Source organism: Athalia rosae, chromosome 2 (genome assembly GCF_917208135.1).
Source record: "Athalia rosae chromosome 2, iyAthRosa1.1, whole genome shotgun sequence".
Lineage (NCBI taxonomy): Eukaryota > Metazoa > Arthropoda > Insecta > Hymenoptera > Athaliidae > Athalia > Athalia rosae.
Window position 1 is genome coordinate 30,292,744 of NC_064027.1, and position 19,048 is coordinate 30,311,791.

The window sequence follows — 19,048 nt, forward strand, 5'->3', positions numbered from 1 at the left end:
AACTACTTCATATTATCTCTCCCAGGGATCTCTGGAACGTTGATCTTATTTAATCATCGCAGGAAAGTGGAATTTGATAATGGCGTCGTTGGTAAAGCTCTCAAAGGTCCGATCTGTACCTATCAATATTCCGGAGGAGTATCGATGGACCATTCGAACGTGATTGGACTTGTAGCTGCGACGGTTGCACATGAAATGGGCCATAATTTCGGCATGGAGCACGATACGCAAGAGTGTTACTGTCCTGAAGAAAGATGTATAATGGCGCCTGCCAGCGGAGCGACAGGTCCCACGCATTGGTCGTCTTGTTCCCTTGAATATTTGGCTCTTGCGTTTGAACACGGAATGGATTACTGCCTGCGGAATAAGCCAGAGAGACTGTTCGGAAGCCCGATGTGTGGAAATGGTTTTGTCGAGGCTGGCGAACAATGCGATTGTGGATTAGAAGTGAACTGTAACAATCCTTGTTGCAACGCTACAACTTGCATGCTACATGCCAACGCTAGCTGCGCAACCGGGGAATGTTGCAACCTAGAAACTTGTAGGCCAAAGACCGCTGGATCGGAGTGCCGATCGGCGGAACACGAGTGCGATTTACCCGAATACTGTACAGGCCAAAGCGAACATTGTCCCTCCGATGTTTTCAAGATGGATGGTGAAACTTGCAGCATGGGTAAAGCATTCTGCTATCAAGGTACATGCAGAACACGTAACGATCAGTGTAAGTTACTTTGGGGGCCATCGGGATCTTCTTCCGATGACCAGTGTTACGATATGAACAACAAAGGGAACAAATTCGGAAACTGCGGATACAATAAAGTAGATAAAACCTACATAAGATGCAATGATACGTAAGTTATGTTATACCGGGTCGTGAAAATATTCTTTATCTTCGCTAAATTTATAAATTCCATTTGCAGGGACAGTTTCTGCGGTATGCTTCATTGCAAGCATCTGAACGAGAGACTAGAGTTTGGCATGGAGTCGGTCGCGATTTTGAGTCACTCGTTTTTAAACAGTGGTGGTCAAATTATCCCTTGCCGGACAGCCATTGTTGACTTAGGACTGAATCAGATCGACCCTGGGCTCGTACCCGATGGGGCAAAATGCGACAATGGAAAGGTAAAATTAGAGACAAGAAATGCTCGATGACCATTTCTGATATATCCAACCCCCGATAACTCGTGTTGTTTCGCAAATAGATGTGCGTCAACCAAAAATGCATGCCAGTCTCAGCGTCGCGGATCTTGTCGTCTCCAGGAGGAGGTGCTTGCCCTAATAATTGTAGCGGTAACGGCGTTTGCAACAGCCTTGGCAATTGTCATTGTAATCGAGGGTTTCAGCCCCCACGGTGTGATGATATCGGAGTCGGCGGATCTATCAATAGCGGACCCGCAGAAGATCCAAATGGTGAAATCATTATACTAGAAATTTTAGAAAATTGTTTCCTCTTTATCCTAGCTAATTTAGTTTGAATGCTTCAAAATATATACGCAATTAACGTTAATAAATAATTTATTATGCATGCACAACTTTTCAACATTAAAAACAAGAACACAAGACAGAAGACATCTCATTAAACAATACACATTTCAATGCTACTCAATCACACCAACATAACATAAGAAAGTCACTACCTATGTTCTATTACTCTTCAATTCGATTATGGCTAACGAGGATTTTTTTGTTTGCTTTTATTTCACAGCAAGAAAAGAATTCATAATATCGCTCTACGTGATTTTCTTCGGGATTGTTCCCCTTGTGGCACTGATCGCTATATTCCTTTGGTCGAGGAGCAATGGGAAATATAAATGGAAAAAGGGATCCACTTCAGCGTACGTATCTAATCTAAGCTGCTTTAAATTGAAGCACAATAGGTCCAACAATCAACTTGCACCGAAATGTGATAATTCTGATGATTCTGAAAGCGCGAATTACATGGCGTACGAGAATATCGCAAAACTAATTCCTCAGTTTCTCGTTCGCCAATCTGAAAAGGAGCCACAGAACAAAATTTTTACAATTAGCAAGAACGTTCCTGACAAACAACACTTGCAAATTACAAAGACTGGTTTGATATCGACAACTAACCCAGAAGTTATTCACTGTAGCAATAATATTGAGCGGGAAAAATCCATGACTTTCAATGACCCAAAAGTGCAATACGTGCAAAGTAGCACGATGGAATCCCCACCTCTACCCTGTAGCCCACCTAATACTTCGGTTAAAACTAAGACGGCCATTGTCCAACCCCAAAAACGAGAATTAGGTTCTAAAATATCCGAACAGATACATAACTTCCAAAGAAGACCATCAAAAAATTTTAAAGGTTTGATACTTAAAACCGAGCTCAAGTTTCAGCACTTGAATGAAAGTCCGTGTAGTAGTTCTGGTGTCACCCCCCTTACTTCAGAATCTATTGTTTCCAACAAGACACCGGCTTCTGAAATACTGTTCTATGACAAAAAGGCTCCGGCCCCTCCTCCGCCGGCTCAGGGCCTGAAACCAAAGTTGTGGAAATAAATTACAAAGCCTACGGTTTTATCAATCGACAAACGGTGCTCAATCTCAATTCTAACTTATACTTGACCCAGTTGAAGTCAAAATATTCGAATTTTTATTCGCTGTCTTCATCGGTACTCTTAAAATATTTTTTTCAGTCCTAGCGATGATCTCTCGTGAACCTTTTTTCGTTAAGTACTTTTATCATCGATAATCTAGTACGCAGATCATAACCGTTGCCAAGCTGTAACAATAGCGCTTGTGATTTTATGCATTACGTTAGGGGTATCAGTTTGGTGGTGGTATGATGAAGCACGATAATTGTATGAACAGGAAAACTGATTAGAAATAATCAATTGCATATCGAAAACGAGGTTTTAAGTCACAATAACAGAAAATCATGACATTATAGTGATCTATTTGACATAAGTGTTCTTAGATTCGGGTCATCAAACTGGTTGACTCTAAACTAATTTCTTCCATTCACATTTTAAAACTCCCTTTTACGTGTTCCCCAGTCCCCAATTTTTCTCATACCTTCGTTTGAATTAATTCAGAGATTATCTTCTAAAATTTTCGTAATTTACCGCCAGTTTGTCTCAGATCCGTATTTTATTCCGGCCTGTGCAATTTAATTGCAATGGTCATCGTAGAAGTAGATTATTCTTTATAATTGATAGAATCTAGATATATACTTATAGTATCATTACTGCATATCGTGATAATTAGAATTAATCATACATCTATATATACACCTATATACTCACTTGGTACGGTTGCCAGATTCTCATATTAAGATAAGCTCGATTGATAAAGAAGCAGAATATGACAGTGTTTCGCCTTTTAAATGCATTCAATTTAGAATTATCCATTTTCTGCGATCGCACAAATTCAATGAACGTAAAAGTTCAAATCCGTTTTAGACATAAAACTGTCTCTTTCGCATATTGACAACGACATTCTGTACGTTGGTCTAATACACTAATATTATAAGAACAAAAAAAGATATATTTTTTATGTTCACTTCGATGGCGAAGATGTACCATAATTGTGAGCATGAGTAAATTAATTAGATTGCATGAAAGAATACTTCGGAGAGCTGAGTATTATGCTAGTATTATACTAGTATTTTGTTGTGTTAATTGATGAAAGTTATGCGGTGATATTATCGATATAGTCGAAAAAAAAATCAACAATCATTTTGTGCATCGAATGCATGCAGGCTCGAATTGTAGTTGCTAATATAATTGGCACTTTCAATCGGTTTGAATTTCACTAGAATCTCATGTGTGGATAAAATTTTTAGATAATCGACCTCAGCCAGTTATCGACTGGTAGAGAGACCCCTCATTAGCAAATTACCAATATTTTGACTCAGGACTCAATTCAATTGTTCTCGATTCTCTGCACTCTCATTTTACATGATGCCGAAAATTCACCAATTCTCGCTGGACATGATATACGAACTCAAGCGCAGATGTACTTTTGATTAATTTAAGCTATCGACATTAAAATTCGGCTAATGAATGTTGTCGATAACAATTTTTTTTCTTAGCAATTGATTACTCGGAAACGGATAAATAAAGTTTAATTATTTAAGCATGTATTTTGCTACGGACTGTCTGTACTTTTGTATGCAATAAAACTGATACTTATTAGCAAATCTGTTTTCTGTTGTTTCTTATAATTTGAGCTCTTCCTTCTTTTATACTTCCGATGCTTGCTGATAACTTTCTAATCTTGAACTAACTAGACCCCACTACTTACACCATATTCGCATGTCTTAATGTTATATAATAGTGCTTTGTAATTTTTTTTTCTCTATGCGCAAAGCATGTTGAAATTTGTTATAACACAGTAGTTCTACAACAACAAATTGAACATATTTAAACATTCATTGGAGATAATAATTAATGTAGTGTGTACTTGAGCGTAACAAAGAGCTCTCAATAGAGAAATACATTTCATATAATCGGTTGCATAGAATTGTATACGAGTACTTGATATAATTATTCCTCAATGCGTTTACGTATTTGTGACAAACTTTTTACAACTACTCTATACTTTTGAAGTGATTTTATGTCCTTTTATTTCTACACTTTTCCTACAACCTCCTGGCTTAAATATTGCTTAAAATTTCAGGACTGATCGTGCGAACAACACCTTATCGATCAAGACAATCGACCGTTCAAGCCCCGCACCTCGTAATATTGAGACGATCGACTCGACCCTCAGCCAGGATTCAGCCTGCGCCAGTTTGTTACCCAAGACAGAGAGCGATGAACGTTTCAACAACAATCTGTTCGGTCATTTCAAAGGATTTACCATTGTTCCTATCCAGAATCAGTCCAAACTAGCAGAGCCCACAAAACCAGCACCTCCTCCTCCGGTAGTTCCAACCGTAGCAATAAAGACTAATCTTAAATTAACACAACGAAGTAATACATTGCGAAGCACATTGTCTAGTGGTGTTTGCAACGTAAATCAAACTTCTATAGCACCTGCGCTGCCCCCCCTCAATCCGGGATGTAACGCAAGGCCTTTAATCAGTAGCCCTGTCCTTGCGACGACTACTTGTACATCGGTAGAAATTATTGGACCCAAAGTACCTAGCAGACCTGCCCCTGACATACCCACCAGACTCACACATGAAATTTCATCTGTTGCATGCATTCCCCAAAAACCGCAAAGGCCAAACAGTACGCCTCTCACGAATGTTATTTTACCGGAGATTGAGAAAAAGCATGAAAAAGGCAGCGCTCTTAATCGCATTGCTTCGATATTACGACCAAACTCTGGAATTATAAGATCTAACTCTCAGCCTGCAGGAAAAGATGAGAAAAAGACTAACTCTCTGCCAAGGAATCAACATCACAAAGCAAACAAAGTTATTGACAAAGAGATATTGAGAAATTTGGAAATTTCAAATCCCATCCCTCAAAGTGAAATTGAAATTCCTACACCTGTAATTTCAGTTGTTTCTGAAGTAGATGGGGATGAAAAAAAGACAGTTGTTATGCGTGCACAGTCAATGAGAGATGCTAAAATCACTGCAAAACCTGCGATTCACACTTTCGGATCGATGAGACAAGCAAATTCTAATAAAAGACCCACGAGCATACCGGCTAGTGCCAGACCGACCTGTCCACCTCCAGGACCACCTGGATTATCTTCCACAGAGAAGATTCCAGAGTCAGGGATTAAGATACCTGGATTACCTGGATACCAGAACCCGCCAGTTAAGAATGTGCAAAAAATTCCAGACAACACTTATGATGACTGTTTGAATTCTGTGAACGAACCTTTACTTGGCAAAATAATGGAGGAATCGCCATCCAGTGATAATATATATGCAGTTATCGAAGAATCAATACCGGAAAAAAGTCGTAAGAAAATTGAACCACAAATACAGAACGTACCGAATGAATACAAGTCGCCTAAGCCTGTAGAAACATCGCCAAAGTCGGCGGGAGGGAGTTCCGATTCCATGGGTCTGCTATCCGAAATTGTTTCCGAAATATCAAACAGAAATTTTGACTCCATTTATTCGACATCAACCTTAGCCAGGAAGAAAAAAGAAAAAGAAGAAATGGATAAAAACTCTGAAAATTTAGGGTCTAACAGCTCGATAGGGACCTATATAAATTCAAGTCACTATAAATCCCCTGGTAGCGTCTACTCAACTTCACCATCTGGGAAATTTAATTCCGCCAGCTCAACGACGAGCTCTGGCTACTTGAATCCAGCTGCTGTTAATGTGCCTCAACCAAAAGTTAAAAAAGAGTCTGACCAGAAATTACTGGAAAAAAATCGAAAGGATGATTGCAAGAGTAAATCGGATACATTCAATTCCAACAATCCGAATATAAATGACGAGATGTCTAAGCAGCTCGGAATAAAGCCTCCGGATAACGCGATGCATTTCAAACCTCTGGCAGCTGCGTCTAATAGACTACTTACTTCTTTGGTGACAAATTTGAAAAAAGAGGATAAAAAAGATGAGTCCAAAGCCCCTACGAAGCCTCCCTTAAACAGAACTAAGACACCTCCTAATCTATCAAAAGTTTTCACATCAAAACAGTCTTCGGATGGTAATGTGAAAGGTGTTAAGCTAGGTCAAGAATCGAATTTCAAACCAATTAGACAAGGGTCGGATACAAGTTTGAAATCTAGTAAGCAAAGCAGTGGTTTAAACAAGTCCAATCCTAGTTTGAATAAGTCAAATACAAATTTAAATCGGTCATCAAATAATTTAAACAGAAACGGTTCAAGCTCAAATTTAAGTGCGATGCCATTAAAGAATGTGCCCTCTAGTCCAAAATGTTCGACGGGAAATCTAAGTACAGCGAACAGTCCTGATCTGGTATCTAGTTGTTCTAACAGTAGCCAGAATATTGCAAAGTCGCCCGATGTACTGGGAATTAATCTAAAACCTGTGGGTGCAGCAAAAAATATTCAAAAAACTCCGACATTGCCAAGAAGCACAAAGTCGCCGTCGACTCCACCGAAACCAGCAGCTATATTAACGAAGTCGGTTAGTCTCGTCGATAGGAAGAAATCACCAACTGGTAATACCAGTATAGTGAAATCGTTGTCTGCTAAAGAAAATGTTGTGAATAAAGCAGCTCAGCTTTCGAAAGTCCCTCCAAAAAATGAGGTAAAACCGCCCTTAGAAACTACTGCTAAAGGTAATCCAGTTCAAAAAGCAGCTAGTAGCAAATCAAACGTTGCTTCTTTACAGCAAAAGTTTGAAGTTAACAAAACATCAAATCCAGCACCAAGGACTATGTCAGCCATTGGCAAAAAAAATATTATTAACAAGACTTCCGAAGTGAGTCGAACTAGTAGTGCTAAAAAGTGAATTAAATAAACTATCGTCAGTTGTCGGAGTATGCAAATCTCATAATACAATTGCAAGTTTTGAGAACAGGGGCATTTTTTTTTATTGCTAAACAGCTGAACATGTTCGCTAAAAAATGTAAAGCAAATCTGGCATCTATATCTGGCGTTGTTTAATTATTTAATCTGCTTGAGAGACGGTACTATTTGTAAATCGTATAACGAATTTTACACTAAAATATAGACAATGAGAAGTTCGCGAACAGGTAACTGTCGATTAAACATATTGCAATTTCGTGTACATAAAATATCTGCCGAAATATAATTTTCACAAGTCCAAATATGTAAACAACCATAAAAATCTATTTAGTATAACGTTTTTATAAAAAAAAAAAAAAGAAATAACGAGATCGAAGAAGTCTAATCTATTTTCACAACCTCTATGTTAATGCAAAAAAATGAATATAATCGGTACAATTTGGATGAACCAGCCTTCAGACAAAACCATGTTCAATCGCAGAAAAACAAATGATGAATATGAATATTGCAACCAAAAATGAATATAAATCACATCACAGCCCTAAACAGACAAATAAAATTATAGATTCAGAACAATAATTTACTCAATCTTTTACAGTCGCAGTTTGAAACTCATGGTGCATTTCAAGCTATAAAGATGTAGAACTACATTACCCTGTTATAGATTCTTTAATCCTAATCCACGCGTGGTATGGAGAGTACATATTTATTTGACTGATTTTTTTGTACATATGTTGATATGTATCGATACAATATTATATGATAGTATATCAAGTAAAGAGGAGAGAAAAAATTTTATAAATACGTACCTTTGTGCTGATGTTGATAGTTACAAATGACTATTATTTTAAGTAGAATATATGTAGATTATAGGAATAATAATTACAACAACAACAACAACAACAATAAAAACAATAGTAATAGTGATAGTGCTAACAACTTGCGAATAACTCTATAAAATGAGATATGTACAGATCTATGAAGGGCGCATTTTTATATGACCTAGATTAGATTACGGTATCCAAATCAACAAGTTGCTTTCGAATCTGTACACTGCCTTGCAAAGTCTTTAGTATTTAAGAATAATCGTTGAATTTATATATACTGTATAATGTACGACGACCACAGGATTGAATTTCAGAACTATACGCTATTATGCGACACGAAATTTAAATACCATTAATTTTTATTTATATTTTTCTCTGATCAGCTAAATGAAATCTACAAAACTGAGACAATATATGTAATTTAATGAACAAGTTCACATTCCGTTGCAATTACAGCTCTATTGTTGAGAAATTTCTTCCTGTGGGTAAAATTAATTTTATTACGTCAGAACTGATTTTGGCAGACTAAAGATGTAGGAATTTTTAAATACGTTGATAACATTGTTCGACGGTAATTTGATAATAATATAAATAGCTCGTAATAATTTATTTTATAAGTAAAAAGAAAAAAGCTGTTTCAGTAATAAATACTTCAGTAATTTTCCTAGAATATAATGCAATCACTTTACTGCTACGATTTTTGTTTCATTATCTCCGATGAGATAGAGCATTTATTACGTAATACGTTCGTTATCTCTTATTGTTCTCATCCCACCATTTCGATTAATTATTGTTGCCCATCAACAGGACGACGAAAGCATTTGATCGAAGGCAGCGTATTCATTTGATACGTTTTGCCTCTAGTCTATCGCTTGTATTTTATACTAACTGTGTCTATACGAGCAAACTATGGTACTGCAGCACTATTCGTTACATTGTTATGACAGAAAACTACGCGATACAAACAGTATCATAATTGTTGTTACCAAAGATACATGCAATCATACATTTATATTTCTATCATTATAAGTTTTAATGTTGTTCTTCAAGACTACTTAACAGAGTTAACAATGGATTGCATTGAATGATTAATTCGAATCTGTGTACAACTTGATGCAAATTAAAATAACATTTAAAGCAACTGATTAATCGTTCCCGAATCCCGTCATTTCTTTCGCCTATGCATGGTAATGGTCAAAAACACCCAACAAATTCAATCAATTATGTCCGATAAAAAATTAAAATTTGAATTTGATGAGCGCGCGCTTTGCGGCAAAAGTAGTTAGCTTTCTTGCCACGCAATGCTCCACTGCAGGTCCTTTTAAAAATCTTTTCAAACGGTGCCAGCATGGCGCCCCGGGGAGAGAGTTCTAACCTGTATCTGATTAAAAGGTATCGAAAACTAATAAACAACTGGATAAAAACCAACTGCAAATGGAGCGAAATTATCTCGCTAATAACAGATCCAAAACGACTGCCTTTAGTCGCCTGTATACTAATAATCCTCGAGATATTCGTTAACATATTCGTCATCGAAAAAGTTCGCTACACGGAGATTGACTGGATCGCCTACATGCAGGAAGTCGAGGGATTTCTGAATGGAACTCTGGACTATTCAAAGCTACGAGGTGACACGGGGCCTCTGGTTTATCCCGCAGGATTTGTCTACATCTACTCGATACTCTACTACGCTACTTCCTATGGAACGAACATCAGGCGTGCTCAGCACTTCTTTGCTGCTCTTTACATCCTCCTTTTGATTTTGGTGTTCAGAATATACCATAAGACAAAGAAGGTGCCGCCATACCTGATTATCCTTACTTGCACAACCTCGTACCGTATTCACTCCATATTTATCTTAAGGCTGTTCAACGATCCCATTGCCATGGTGTTCCTATTCGCGAGCATAAATCTATTTTTGGACAGTCGATGGTACCTGGGCAGCTTGTTCTACAGCCTAGCTGTATCTGTTAAAATGAATATCTTACTTTTTGCACCAACACTGCTCGTAGCATACCTTGCAATTTTAGGACTACGCAAAACAATTGTTCAATTGGCTCTTTGTGCCACTGTACAATTTTTATTGGGACTCCCCTTTCTTTATGGTAATCCAGTGGCTTACATCAAAGGTGCCTTCAACTTGGCTAGAGTTTTTCAATACAAGTGGACAGTCAACTGGAAATTTTTACCAGAAGATATATTTCTGAATTCTTATTTTCACATAGCCCTTCTTGCTCTTCACTTGGGTACTTTAGCTTACTTTTTACCCAGCTGGAAAACTTATTTTCAATCTTACGCCAAGTTAAAGCAAGTAGAGAAAGACTTGAAGGGACGGTTCAGGAAGAATGAGAAAGTTGATATGTCAACAAGCTCGCAGCTATTTGTGCTACCACTTTTTACCGCTAATTTCATCGGGATAATTTTTAGTAGATCTTTGCATTACCAGTTCTATGTTTGGTATTTCCATACACTGCCTTACCTGGTGTGGTGTACCAGCTACAAGACTGTTACAAAAATCGTTATATTAGGAGTAATCGAACTCTGCTGGAATACATACCCAAGTACAATATACAGTAGTACAGCTTTGTATATTTGCCATGCTGCTCTGCTGTTTTCGCTCGCTAATAATACGGCTAAAGCTGCTAAAATACGATAGTGCAATCCTTCGATCTAACGCAGCAAAAATTACTCAAAGACAGAAGTAGCGTGGCATTCATTGAACATATATTTTCAAAGTTACAAATCTGTAACAATGCCACTTCACATAACATTTACAATTTATGTATTTGTCAATCGGTTTTGACCACGTGACTCATAGAGTTCGAACAAATTGTGGAGACTAATGTAAATAATAATAAATATACCACAAGTTCCAACCTTCATTCTTAGAGAATCAATTTTTTTACCACCACAAATGTATACGTATCATTATTGAAAATAAATCTCAATCGATTATAACAATGTTCTTCAATTCAGATCAGATTCATTCCATAACGCCTCTTTTCCTGGCTTTCTCTGCTCCCTCTTAATTTACAAAAGTAAATAATCGATCTAGTTCTTACTTTACAATGAACCTTTTGGGAGCTGTCGTTTTTTGAGGACTCGTATGCGTGAGTAGATTTCGTCCCAGTCTAAGTAGCATCCAATCAACAGTCTTTCTCTTCCGACTGTGTCTACGTAACTACTTCTTCCATGAACCAGTCGATGGTTGTCAAAGGTCAGAATTTCGCCTGTGAGCCATAAGTAAAAGCAGCAAGTTTTTTGAATTACCTATTCAAGTCGAATAAAGAAAACTGTATTACCTTCTTCAAGTTTAAACTTTACAAAATACTCCGGGCTGTGAAGAAATCTGGTGAATAAGCCGACTGCCTCATACCATGGAACAATCTGCTCTAAGGGAGCGTTGAAATGACTGTCCCTTTGTGGCTGACTATAATTGATTCGCACCAGATCTCCACGTTCATCTTCGCTATTACAATAAGAAAGATTACCTACTTGCTCAAACATTGCTCCAATTTGTACAGTAGATGTTCATACGCGACATGAACATTTCTCATTTTGATATTACCAGAGTATCGGAGCTTGATGTATACTGTGAAAATGGTCTCCATTTTCATGACCGATGTCGTTCCAATCAATTAGGGTTTTTGTCAATACTCTGTAAGCCTCAGGGTGATTTTTCTTCAAGTAATTTGCGACATGAAAGGCATCAGCCAAGTGAGATTCTCCTCCTTGTCCCTGAGTTTGAACCAAACAATGCAGGAAATTGACCTGAAAAAAAATTATAATCAAAAAACTAATTGTATTCAAGTAGGTGTGTTTCTTGGGAAAACCCATTATACTAACCCCGGGAGCATAGCAGTAGTAGGGTAAGTCAGTATGGAGTGGAAGAACTGTCGACTGGTATGCAACATTGGTGGTGTCATTTTTTGATGTGACCATGTATTCCTCCCTTAAAAATATATAATTTGAAAGTTTTGATTAAGTAGGAACATAATAGAGATCATGAATCAACAAATCATACCCGTAATGTGTTTTTCTAACAAAGGCAACACGCTCGATGAGGGATTTAGTGCTGTTTGCGAGAGGTGGTACATCGGTAACAATAGCAACTCCATACTTTGTCAGAGATCCAAGCCAAGTCAGTAATACAGACTCGCTAAGAAATAAATCGAAATTAGAAAGATATGTTTGTATGGTAGATGTTCCGACTGATACTCACTCATTTAAAATAGTTTGATAATTAAATTTCTTGCAACATTTTTCAAAGTCCTCAGCCCCCCAGGTTACTCTTTCAAATCTATAAACTTGGGCCCTAAATAATTTGCGTTTTTCTTCGGTGAAAGATCTCTCGATCAACCATTCGAGAGTAAAGATACTTTTGTGGTTGTCCGGCCATTCAATTAATAATTTAGCCTCCTCGAATTTAACGTTTGATGGTTTAACTCCAAAATCAAAGTGGGCCCAATCAATCGTCCGCGATTGTGATTCTTTCTGGAAGCAGGAAACACATTGGCAGTTATCCCGTAGCCATATGCTGGGAAACTTAAACTCTCCATAGGCAGTCTTCAAGGATATGATGTCCCGTAATGCAGAGAACGTTACAGATTCCTCCTGGAATTTTTTGCAATGAAAATTAGGGAATTTTGTAAGGCTTCAACAAGGTGTTTATTACCTTATCTTGCGTGATTTGGGTGCTTTTTGTAACTGGCATTTGCTGATGTGATAATGTTTTATAATATAAGGACATAGGCAGCTTGTAATAGACTGACATTGAGTGTTTAGATCGCCTGATACATGTGGTGGACAATATTTTACCTAATGAATACATTTCGAATAGCTACAGTAAGTGTAAATAACAATAAAGTGACGAATTGTCTGGAAACAAATAAAACGAAATTAGAAAAGAGCTGGTTAAGTGTGACGCACACCGTCATTCGATCCTAGGATAAATGAAATTTTGAGCAAAAACTATCAATGCTAATTGCAAGCTACAATACACAACGATAACAGTGCGAAGACCTTTGATATTTTGCTTCATACTAATACAGACAGATAAAAATAGAGGAGGGGAAAAAAGAGTCTAATGAGATAAGTAGGAAGGATATTGAATTAATAATGATCCATTGTTGTTCCACGATCGATCAGATCCATGAATAAAGATTGTAACCAGAGAATGTCAATCATGTATTTGTACCTGAGATCAAATGTAATCGGTACAGACATCGGTCACAGGCAAAGCATATTCAATCAGAAGTCGGCTAACCATTTCGTTCTCAACATGATAAATAATTTCTAATTAACGTGGTAGTCTTTCGCATTTAAACCGTGGGATCCACGGTTCACGGGATCAAGGGTTCTTTCATCGGAGAGTGCTCGATTTATATTCGTCGATGCTAATAATCTGTAAACCAGTGTATGCATGTATGTACATACATACGTATGTACCGTGCACTTCAATTTTGCAATCGGCAACTAACGAAGTCCGAAGTCCAAATGGGTAACCGCAGAGGCAACCATTGATAATCAGTAGCGGCAACGAACGTACTACTCGCGTGACATCGCTGATATAGATGTATAATCAAACCCTCAACTTCCTTCCGCAGTCCGCTCAAATATTATTCTTATTATTAATATTCCCGAGATTCTAGCGCTTCCGTTACACTCCTTAGAAAAAAACTTTTGTAATTATTCAAACATTGGTAGTCTTTTCTTTAAAGGATGGCTGCATTAAGTGGCTTCGTTGAATTTTTCCAGAAAGGAAAGGTAACACGGCGTTTAGAGGTAGTACAATAAACTTGGAGTATTTTGACAGCTTACGCTATCATAACCTAATGGATTCTGATCTGCTACATAATTTATCTCAGGATCAACAGCCACCATTCGCTACCTCTTATTATTTCTTAACTGAATTTTTGTTGAATGACAATATTATTACGTTACTTCCAGACGTTCAGACCTAAAAAAAAGTTTGCTTATGGGACGCTGAGATACTCCCTCCACAAGCAAGCTCAAGCTTCTCTGAATTCTGGGATCAATCTTAGATCTGTTGTCAAATTACCTCCTGGCGAGGATCTGAATGACTGGATCGCTGTGCATGGTGAGATTTTCATCTTGATTACTTTAATCCTTGCCTCGTAACATGGTGAATTAATTTCATGCACCTGTCTTCGTTTTTGTGCAGTGGTGGACTTTTTTAACAGAATAAATTTGATTTATGGCACTATTTCTGAGTACTGTGATTCTGCGTCATGCCCCACTATGAGCGGAGGGGCTAGATTCGAATACCTATGGGCAGATGGTGATAAGTATAAAAAACCAACCGCTCTACCTGCCCCGCAATATGTTAGTCTTCTTATGGAGTGGATCGAGGCACAGATAAACTGCGAGGCCATATTTCCTGTGTCTACAGGTACTTTTTTTTTGTCGATTTTCTGAACCATATCATTCAGCTGATGGTTTTTCACATTTCAGATGTGCCATTTCCAAAGACCTTTATTCCTCTATGCCGAAAGATACTCACCAGATTATTCAGGGTTTTTGTCCATGTTTATATTCATCACTTTGACAGAATCGTTGCTATCGGTGCAGTAAGTTTTTCTATTCCATGAGGAATCATCTCCAATCAACATTAACTGAAGAGAAACTCTCTTTGTGCTGTTTCAGGAGGCTCACGTCAATACGTGCTACAAGCATTTCTACTACTTTGTAACAGAGTTTGAGTTAATCAATTCTAAAGAACTTGAGCCACTGGCAGAGATGACTTCTAAGGTATGCAAAGACCCTTTGTCGTCACCAACGCACCCTAGTACTCCAGGTACCAATACAATTTCCAATAGATAATTTGTCAAGAATTTGAATACAAATTTCGATCACGGTATCATTCTGATCTGTATAAATAGACAAGGGGTTTGCGTTAGTGAGTGCTTTACGACTTATGCGAAAGAATAATAATCTTGCTGGTAAATTATTGTGGAGTAGAAATCTCGCTGAGAAACATGATGCATTGTTTCTTTACGATAATAAGCTGAAGGTTTGTAATATTTGTAATTAATTTTATGGCAATAATCGAGAGCATTATGAGTTTTTTCGTCATTTTATAAGGTCTTATCGACTATTATTTATAAGTATCCTGTACGCATAATGAGCTTGGGCAATTGTATTGAAGATCTAAGTAATTTAAAGTCGCTTGGCTGTCAATAGGTGGGCGATCACATTGACAGATGATCTGCTATCTTCGGTCAACGGTTATTATAATTCATTACTGATTAATATGTATCATTATTACTTTGTATTAACTTAAATGATCTAGTCAGTATTAGAGGATAAAAATCTGTAATCGCATGGAGACCATTGTTGCATTTTTATATTTGTCATTTCATAAGTGTGTTGGAACATGAAGCATATTTAGGTACTCATCACGTATGTATGAAATAAATTTTAATTATGCCATTCATAATACGAAGAATGACTGCTCTGTCATTATTTTTTATTTTTCCCCCTTTGTTCTCAAATTTTTCTCAATTTTTGAATTGGTTTTTTAATTGAATACCAGATTTCCTCAATCCCCTGCTAACGCACAATAATATGTAGGTGGAGTAACACGTACTCAAATTTATTTTTAGATTTTTCCTGAGCTCTACCAATTTTTGAACATTTGTTCCGATCATATTATTGATTATTCAAATTACTCCATCTTCCCCGCCGAAGAAGTGACAAGTAGCGCCGAGTAGCGTAACATCGGCTCGCGGAACTTGCGTGAACTAAAATTCCAAGTTTCTTGCCCCTTGACTCACCGAGACCCGCATTACACGGAAATAAATCTTCGCTGTAATGCGGGTCTCCTGACGTCAAGGGGCAAGAAACTTGGAATTTTAGTTCACGCAAGTTCCGCGAGCCGATGTTACACTACTCGGCGCTACTTGTCACTTTTCGGCGGGGAAGATGGAGTAATTGAATAATTAATTGAAAAATCGAAAATAAATCAGGGAAAAATTAGGAATAAATTGGGAATGTCTGATACAACCATTTTTTTTCACTTCTTTTATTTGTACTTGGAGTTTATTTGTGTGAATTTGGTAAACTACATCAACTATTTCATCGCTGGGTGACATTAAGGATAGAATTGTCATCAATTCAAGATCATAATTTTCATTTTCAATCATATAAATATCTATTCAACATTTTCATACACGGGCAATATACGTGTACACAAGTTAGCAAACTACTCCGCTTATTTTCATCAGAGTGAGTATATAAAATTGTATATAACTGCTAGTTTTACAGCCCTCCAATTATTCCATCTGAAAATCTTTGTGCCCTCGGAATGATGGTAATTTTCTGATGATTTTAAACGCCTCGTAATACTACTGCTGTACTCTATACAATCAATACCATGTTCTACATATTCACTGAGACATCAGCGTGTTGCTAAAGTTGGACTTCTCACGACGACTCGTAATCTGGAAGGCTTAAACTCTGAGCCAGTACATGCCAGCACGAATGAGGTTGTAGTCGGGAAGAGCTTCAACAGGGCCAACGGCTGCGACAGCTGGACAACGATCGTAGATGTATTTCATACCGATGTCATGGATATTCTTCGCGGTGACACTCTGCATGAAAAAGAGATTGTAAATGGTAATCCGATATGCCACAAGTGAGCAAAAGTAATAAAACTGCATATGGTTACATACGTCTATCCTCTTCTCAAGCTCATGAAGAGGAATACGACGGTTGTAGCAAAGCATTTGCCTGCCGACGTCTTCGCAGATCGCAGTGGTTCCGTCTAATTGAAGAAGCATGTTCGTCTTCAAGATATTTCTCGCTCGTTCTACCTCATGTTCGGTTACCATGGTGCAGAGACGCATCCATTCTTGTTGAATGTTGTAAACCATAGCTTCCAGCTTCATCGGATCAGAGACAAAGTAGATTCCCCAGAGACCAGTGTCCTGTAAAACCAATCTTGCGTCATATGTATGTGAAGAGAAAGGAAAGAGAAATATCCGGACTTTCAGAATATGGATGCCCTATACCAACCTTGTAACAGGTGTTGAAGCTTTGGTAGCTGTGGCAAAGCCCGTCTTCAGCACACGCCTTGGCTAACCTGGTGGCATTGTTGGCGCCGCCACCCTGGCCACGATCCCAAGCCCCGATCAAAGTGTTAGCAACCATAAGCGGAATGTTGTCCGCGTCGGACCAACCAGCACCTTAAAAGTTATCAAACGTCATAATGCAAATGAACCGATTTCTGAAATGGCTGAAATCGTTGTAACATACCTTCGATTGCGATTGCTACATGTGCAAGAGGAATGGAATCGTCCCGCACCCGGACGTCAGAGCCGGTGTATCGGCAATGTTCGATCAGGGGAATGTCTCCTTCGTATGTGGTGGACAAGTTCTTGAAATGTTTCTCCGCCAGTTGAACTAACTGTGAATGGTCGACTCCGCCAGCACCCGCAAGGACGCATCTAGAGCACAGGAATAGTCATCGAAATTTATTTTAGTCGTCCGTCTCAGATCTCGGGTCTCTTTGCACAGATAATTATAACACTGTTTACCGTGCAGCTTGGTAGTGGTCCCTAACATAGGACACAAGATCGGCCCTTGTGATGGTCTTGATGTTTTCGGTAGGCCCGAGGATGGTTCTACCCAGTGGAGTTCCTTGGTAAGCGACCGAGTGCAAATGATCAAAAACAACTTCTTGAAGGTTTGTTTCTACCTCTTGCATCTCACGCAGAATGACGCCACGTTCTCTTTCAATTTCACTCTCACCGAGCTTTGAATTTTGGATAATGTCACTCAGTATTTCAATCGCCTTAGGAACATCTTGAGATAAGCATTTTGCATAGAATACAGTTTGCTCTCTGCTGGTATAGGCATTCAGGTGGGCCCCCATGTTCTCAATCTCGAGTTCCAAATCTGTCTGGGAGCGTTTGGCAGTTCCCTAAGGATAGATAAGAATAATGATAAAAATGCACATTTGAGAGTCAAAATGTCAACGGTGAGTACTTGTTTCTCTGATAAACTACCTTGAATGTCATATGTTCCATGAAATGAGCAACTCCATTGTTCCGGTCATTCTCCCATCGACTTCCAGCATCTATCCATAAACCGACAGTTGCAGTAGCTGCTCCGCTGTCTTCGCTAGCAACTCGCATGCCATTGTCAAAGGTAGTGATTTTGGTGGCGGGCTGATTAATCAATGTCTGCTGAAGGGCGGCAGCAGTCGACCTCCATTGCCTCGAAGTCTGAAAAAAACCACATATATTTATAGAATTAAGATATCATACAGAGTACGTCGTGTTGATTTGTTAATCGTTATTAATGTAATTTTAACAAGTATCGCGAATTATCTCATTACATTACGTAAGGAACACTTTATAGCAGAATTCCGGAAAAAGGTAATTGCGTGATTTTCAAAGAGATTGTTGACAGTCTTATAGTTTGATACAGAACAAAAGGGAGAAAGTTAAAGAGCGAAATTCATAAATCAATTTTCTTACCTTGACATAGCTCGTTTTATTCGAATACGTTCTCAGCGCGGAGCTGACCCTCAGCAATCGAGTCGCCATTTTCAGATGGTGATGGATCTCGAACGGCAGAAGTTGGCTGAGGGGACTCACCACTCCTAGACCATGATTCAAACAGCGCTCTAGTTCAAAGAATGTTAAAATTTAACACTTAATCGGTGAAACGAAGCTTGCTTTCAATCAATATTCGAGTTTCCTGAAGTTTTTGCAGATGTCACCAGTTCGACAGTTCCGTCAGGGTGGTGTGCTATAGCGATTGATAGTTTTCTCGTAATTCTAGTTGTTCAGTTTATTTCCTATAGGAGGGGTTTG

At 38.2% G+C, this 19,048-nt stretch overlaps 5 protein-coding genes across 10 annotated transcripts in view; 3 read left to right on the top strand and 2 right to left on the bottom strand.

Annotated features, from left to right (window-relative positions):
* Positions 1-9,348, top strand: part of LOC105688427 — a 27,895-nt gene extending 18,547 nt beyond the window's left edge. For both annotated transcript variants that reach the window (XM_048650886.1, XM_012404751.3), the window contains exons 8-12: positions 63-851; positions 921-1,122; positions 1,203-1,410; positions 1,706-1,835; positions 4,645-9,348. In XM_048650886.1, coding sequence (XP_048506843.1) covers positions 63-851; positions 921-1,122; positions 1,203-1,410; positions 1,706-1,835; positions 4,645-7,363 — 4,048 coding nt within the window. In that variant the 3' untranslated portion in view covers positions 7,364-9,348. The remainder of the gene's footprint in view (positions 1-62; positions 852-920; positions 1,123-1,202; positions 1,411-1,705; positions 1,836-4,644) is intronic.
* Positions 9,349-9,528: 180 nt separating this feature from the next.
* On the top strand, positions 9,529-11,089 carry LOC105688486 (lethal(2)neighbour of tid protein). Its single transcript, XM_012404851.3, has one exon. It carries the CDS (start codon positions 9,556-9,558, stop codon positions 10,861-10,863), a length of 1,308 nt encoding a protein of 435 aa, XP_012260274.1. The 5' UTR covers positions 9,529-9,555; the 3' UTR covers positions 10,864-11,089.
* Positions 10,910-13,762, bottom strand: LOC105688485 (gamma-butyrobetaine dioxygenase-like). 4 transcript variants are annotated; one of them, XM_048650891.1, is made up of 8 exons: positions 13,644-13,762; positions 12,883-13,085; positions 12,430-12,821; positions 12,232-12,366; positions 12,054-12,159; positions 11,776-11,978; positions 11,510-11,676; positions 10,910-11,437 (listed from the first exon to the last, which is right to left on the bottom strand). In XM_048650891.1, exons 2-8 carry the CDS (start codon positions 13,036-13,038, stop codon positions 11,271-11,273), a joined length of 1,326 nt encoding a protein of 441 aa, XP_048506848.1. In that variant the 5' UTR covers positions 13,039-13,085; positions 13,644-13,762; the 3' UTR covers positions 10,910-11,270. The 4 variants fall into 4 exon arrangements, with proteins under 4 accessions (XP_048506848.1, XP_048506849.1, XP_020709361.2 ...); XM_048650892.1 differs by having other exon boundaries at positions 12,883-13,025; positions 13,405-13,650; XM_020853702.2 differs by having other exon boundaries at positions 13,405-13,650.
* A 68-nt stretch (positions 13,763-13,830) lies between these two features.
* On the top strand, positions 13,831-15,672 carry LOC105688487 (MOB kinase activator-like 3). Of its 2 annotated transcripts, none has more exons than XM_012404853.3 (5): positions 13,831-13,973; positions 14,157-14,307; positions 14,392-14,619; positions 14,682-14,797; positions 14,874-15,672. In XM_012404853.3, the coding sequence occupies exons 1-5, from the start codon at positions 13,929-13,931 to the stop codon at positions 15,048-15,050; spliced, it is 717 nt and encodes a 238-aa protein (XP_012260276.1). In that variant the 5' UTR covers positions 13,831-13,928; the 3' UTR covers positions 15,051-15,672. The 2 variants fall into 2 exon arrangements, with proteins under 2 accessions (XP_012260276.1, XP_012260275.1); XM_012404852.3 differs by having other exon boundaries at positions 13,847-13,991.
* A 683-nt stretch (positions 15,673-16,355) lies between these two features.
* LOC105688241 (mitochondrial-processing peptidase subunit beta) lies at positions 16,356-18,870 on the bottom strand. The gene is made up of 7 exons (XM_012404385.3): positions 18,710-18,870; positions 18,236-18,454; positions 17,765-18,150; positions 17,484-17,674; positions 17,244-17,413; positions 16,901-17,155; positions 16,356-16,819 (listed from the first exon to the last, which is right to left on the bottom strand). Exons 1-7 carry the CDS (start codon positions 18,776-18,778, stop codon positions 16,679-16,681), a joined length of 1,431 nt encoding a protein of 476 aa, XP_012259808.1. The 5' UTR covers positions 18,779-18,870; the 3' UTR covers positions 16,356-16,678.
* Positions 18,871-19,048: the final 178 nt, after the last annotated feature.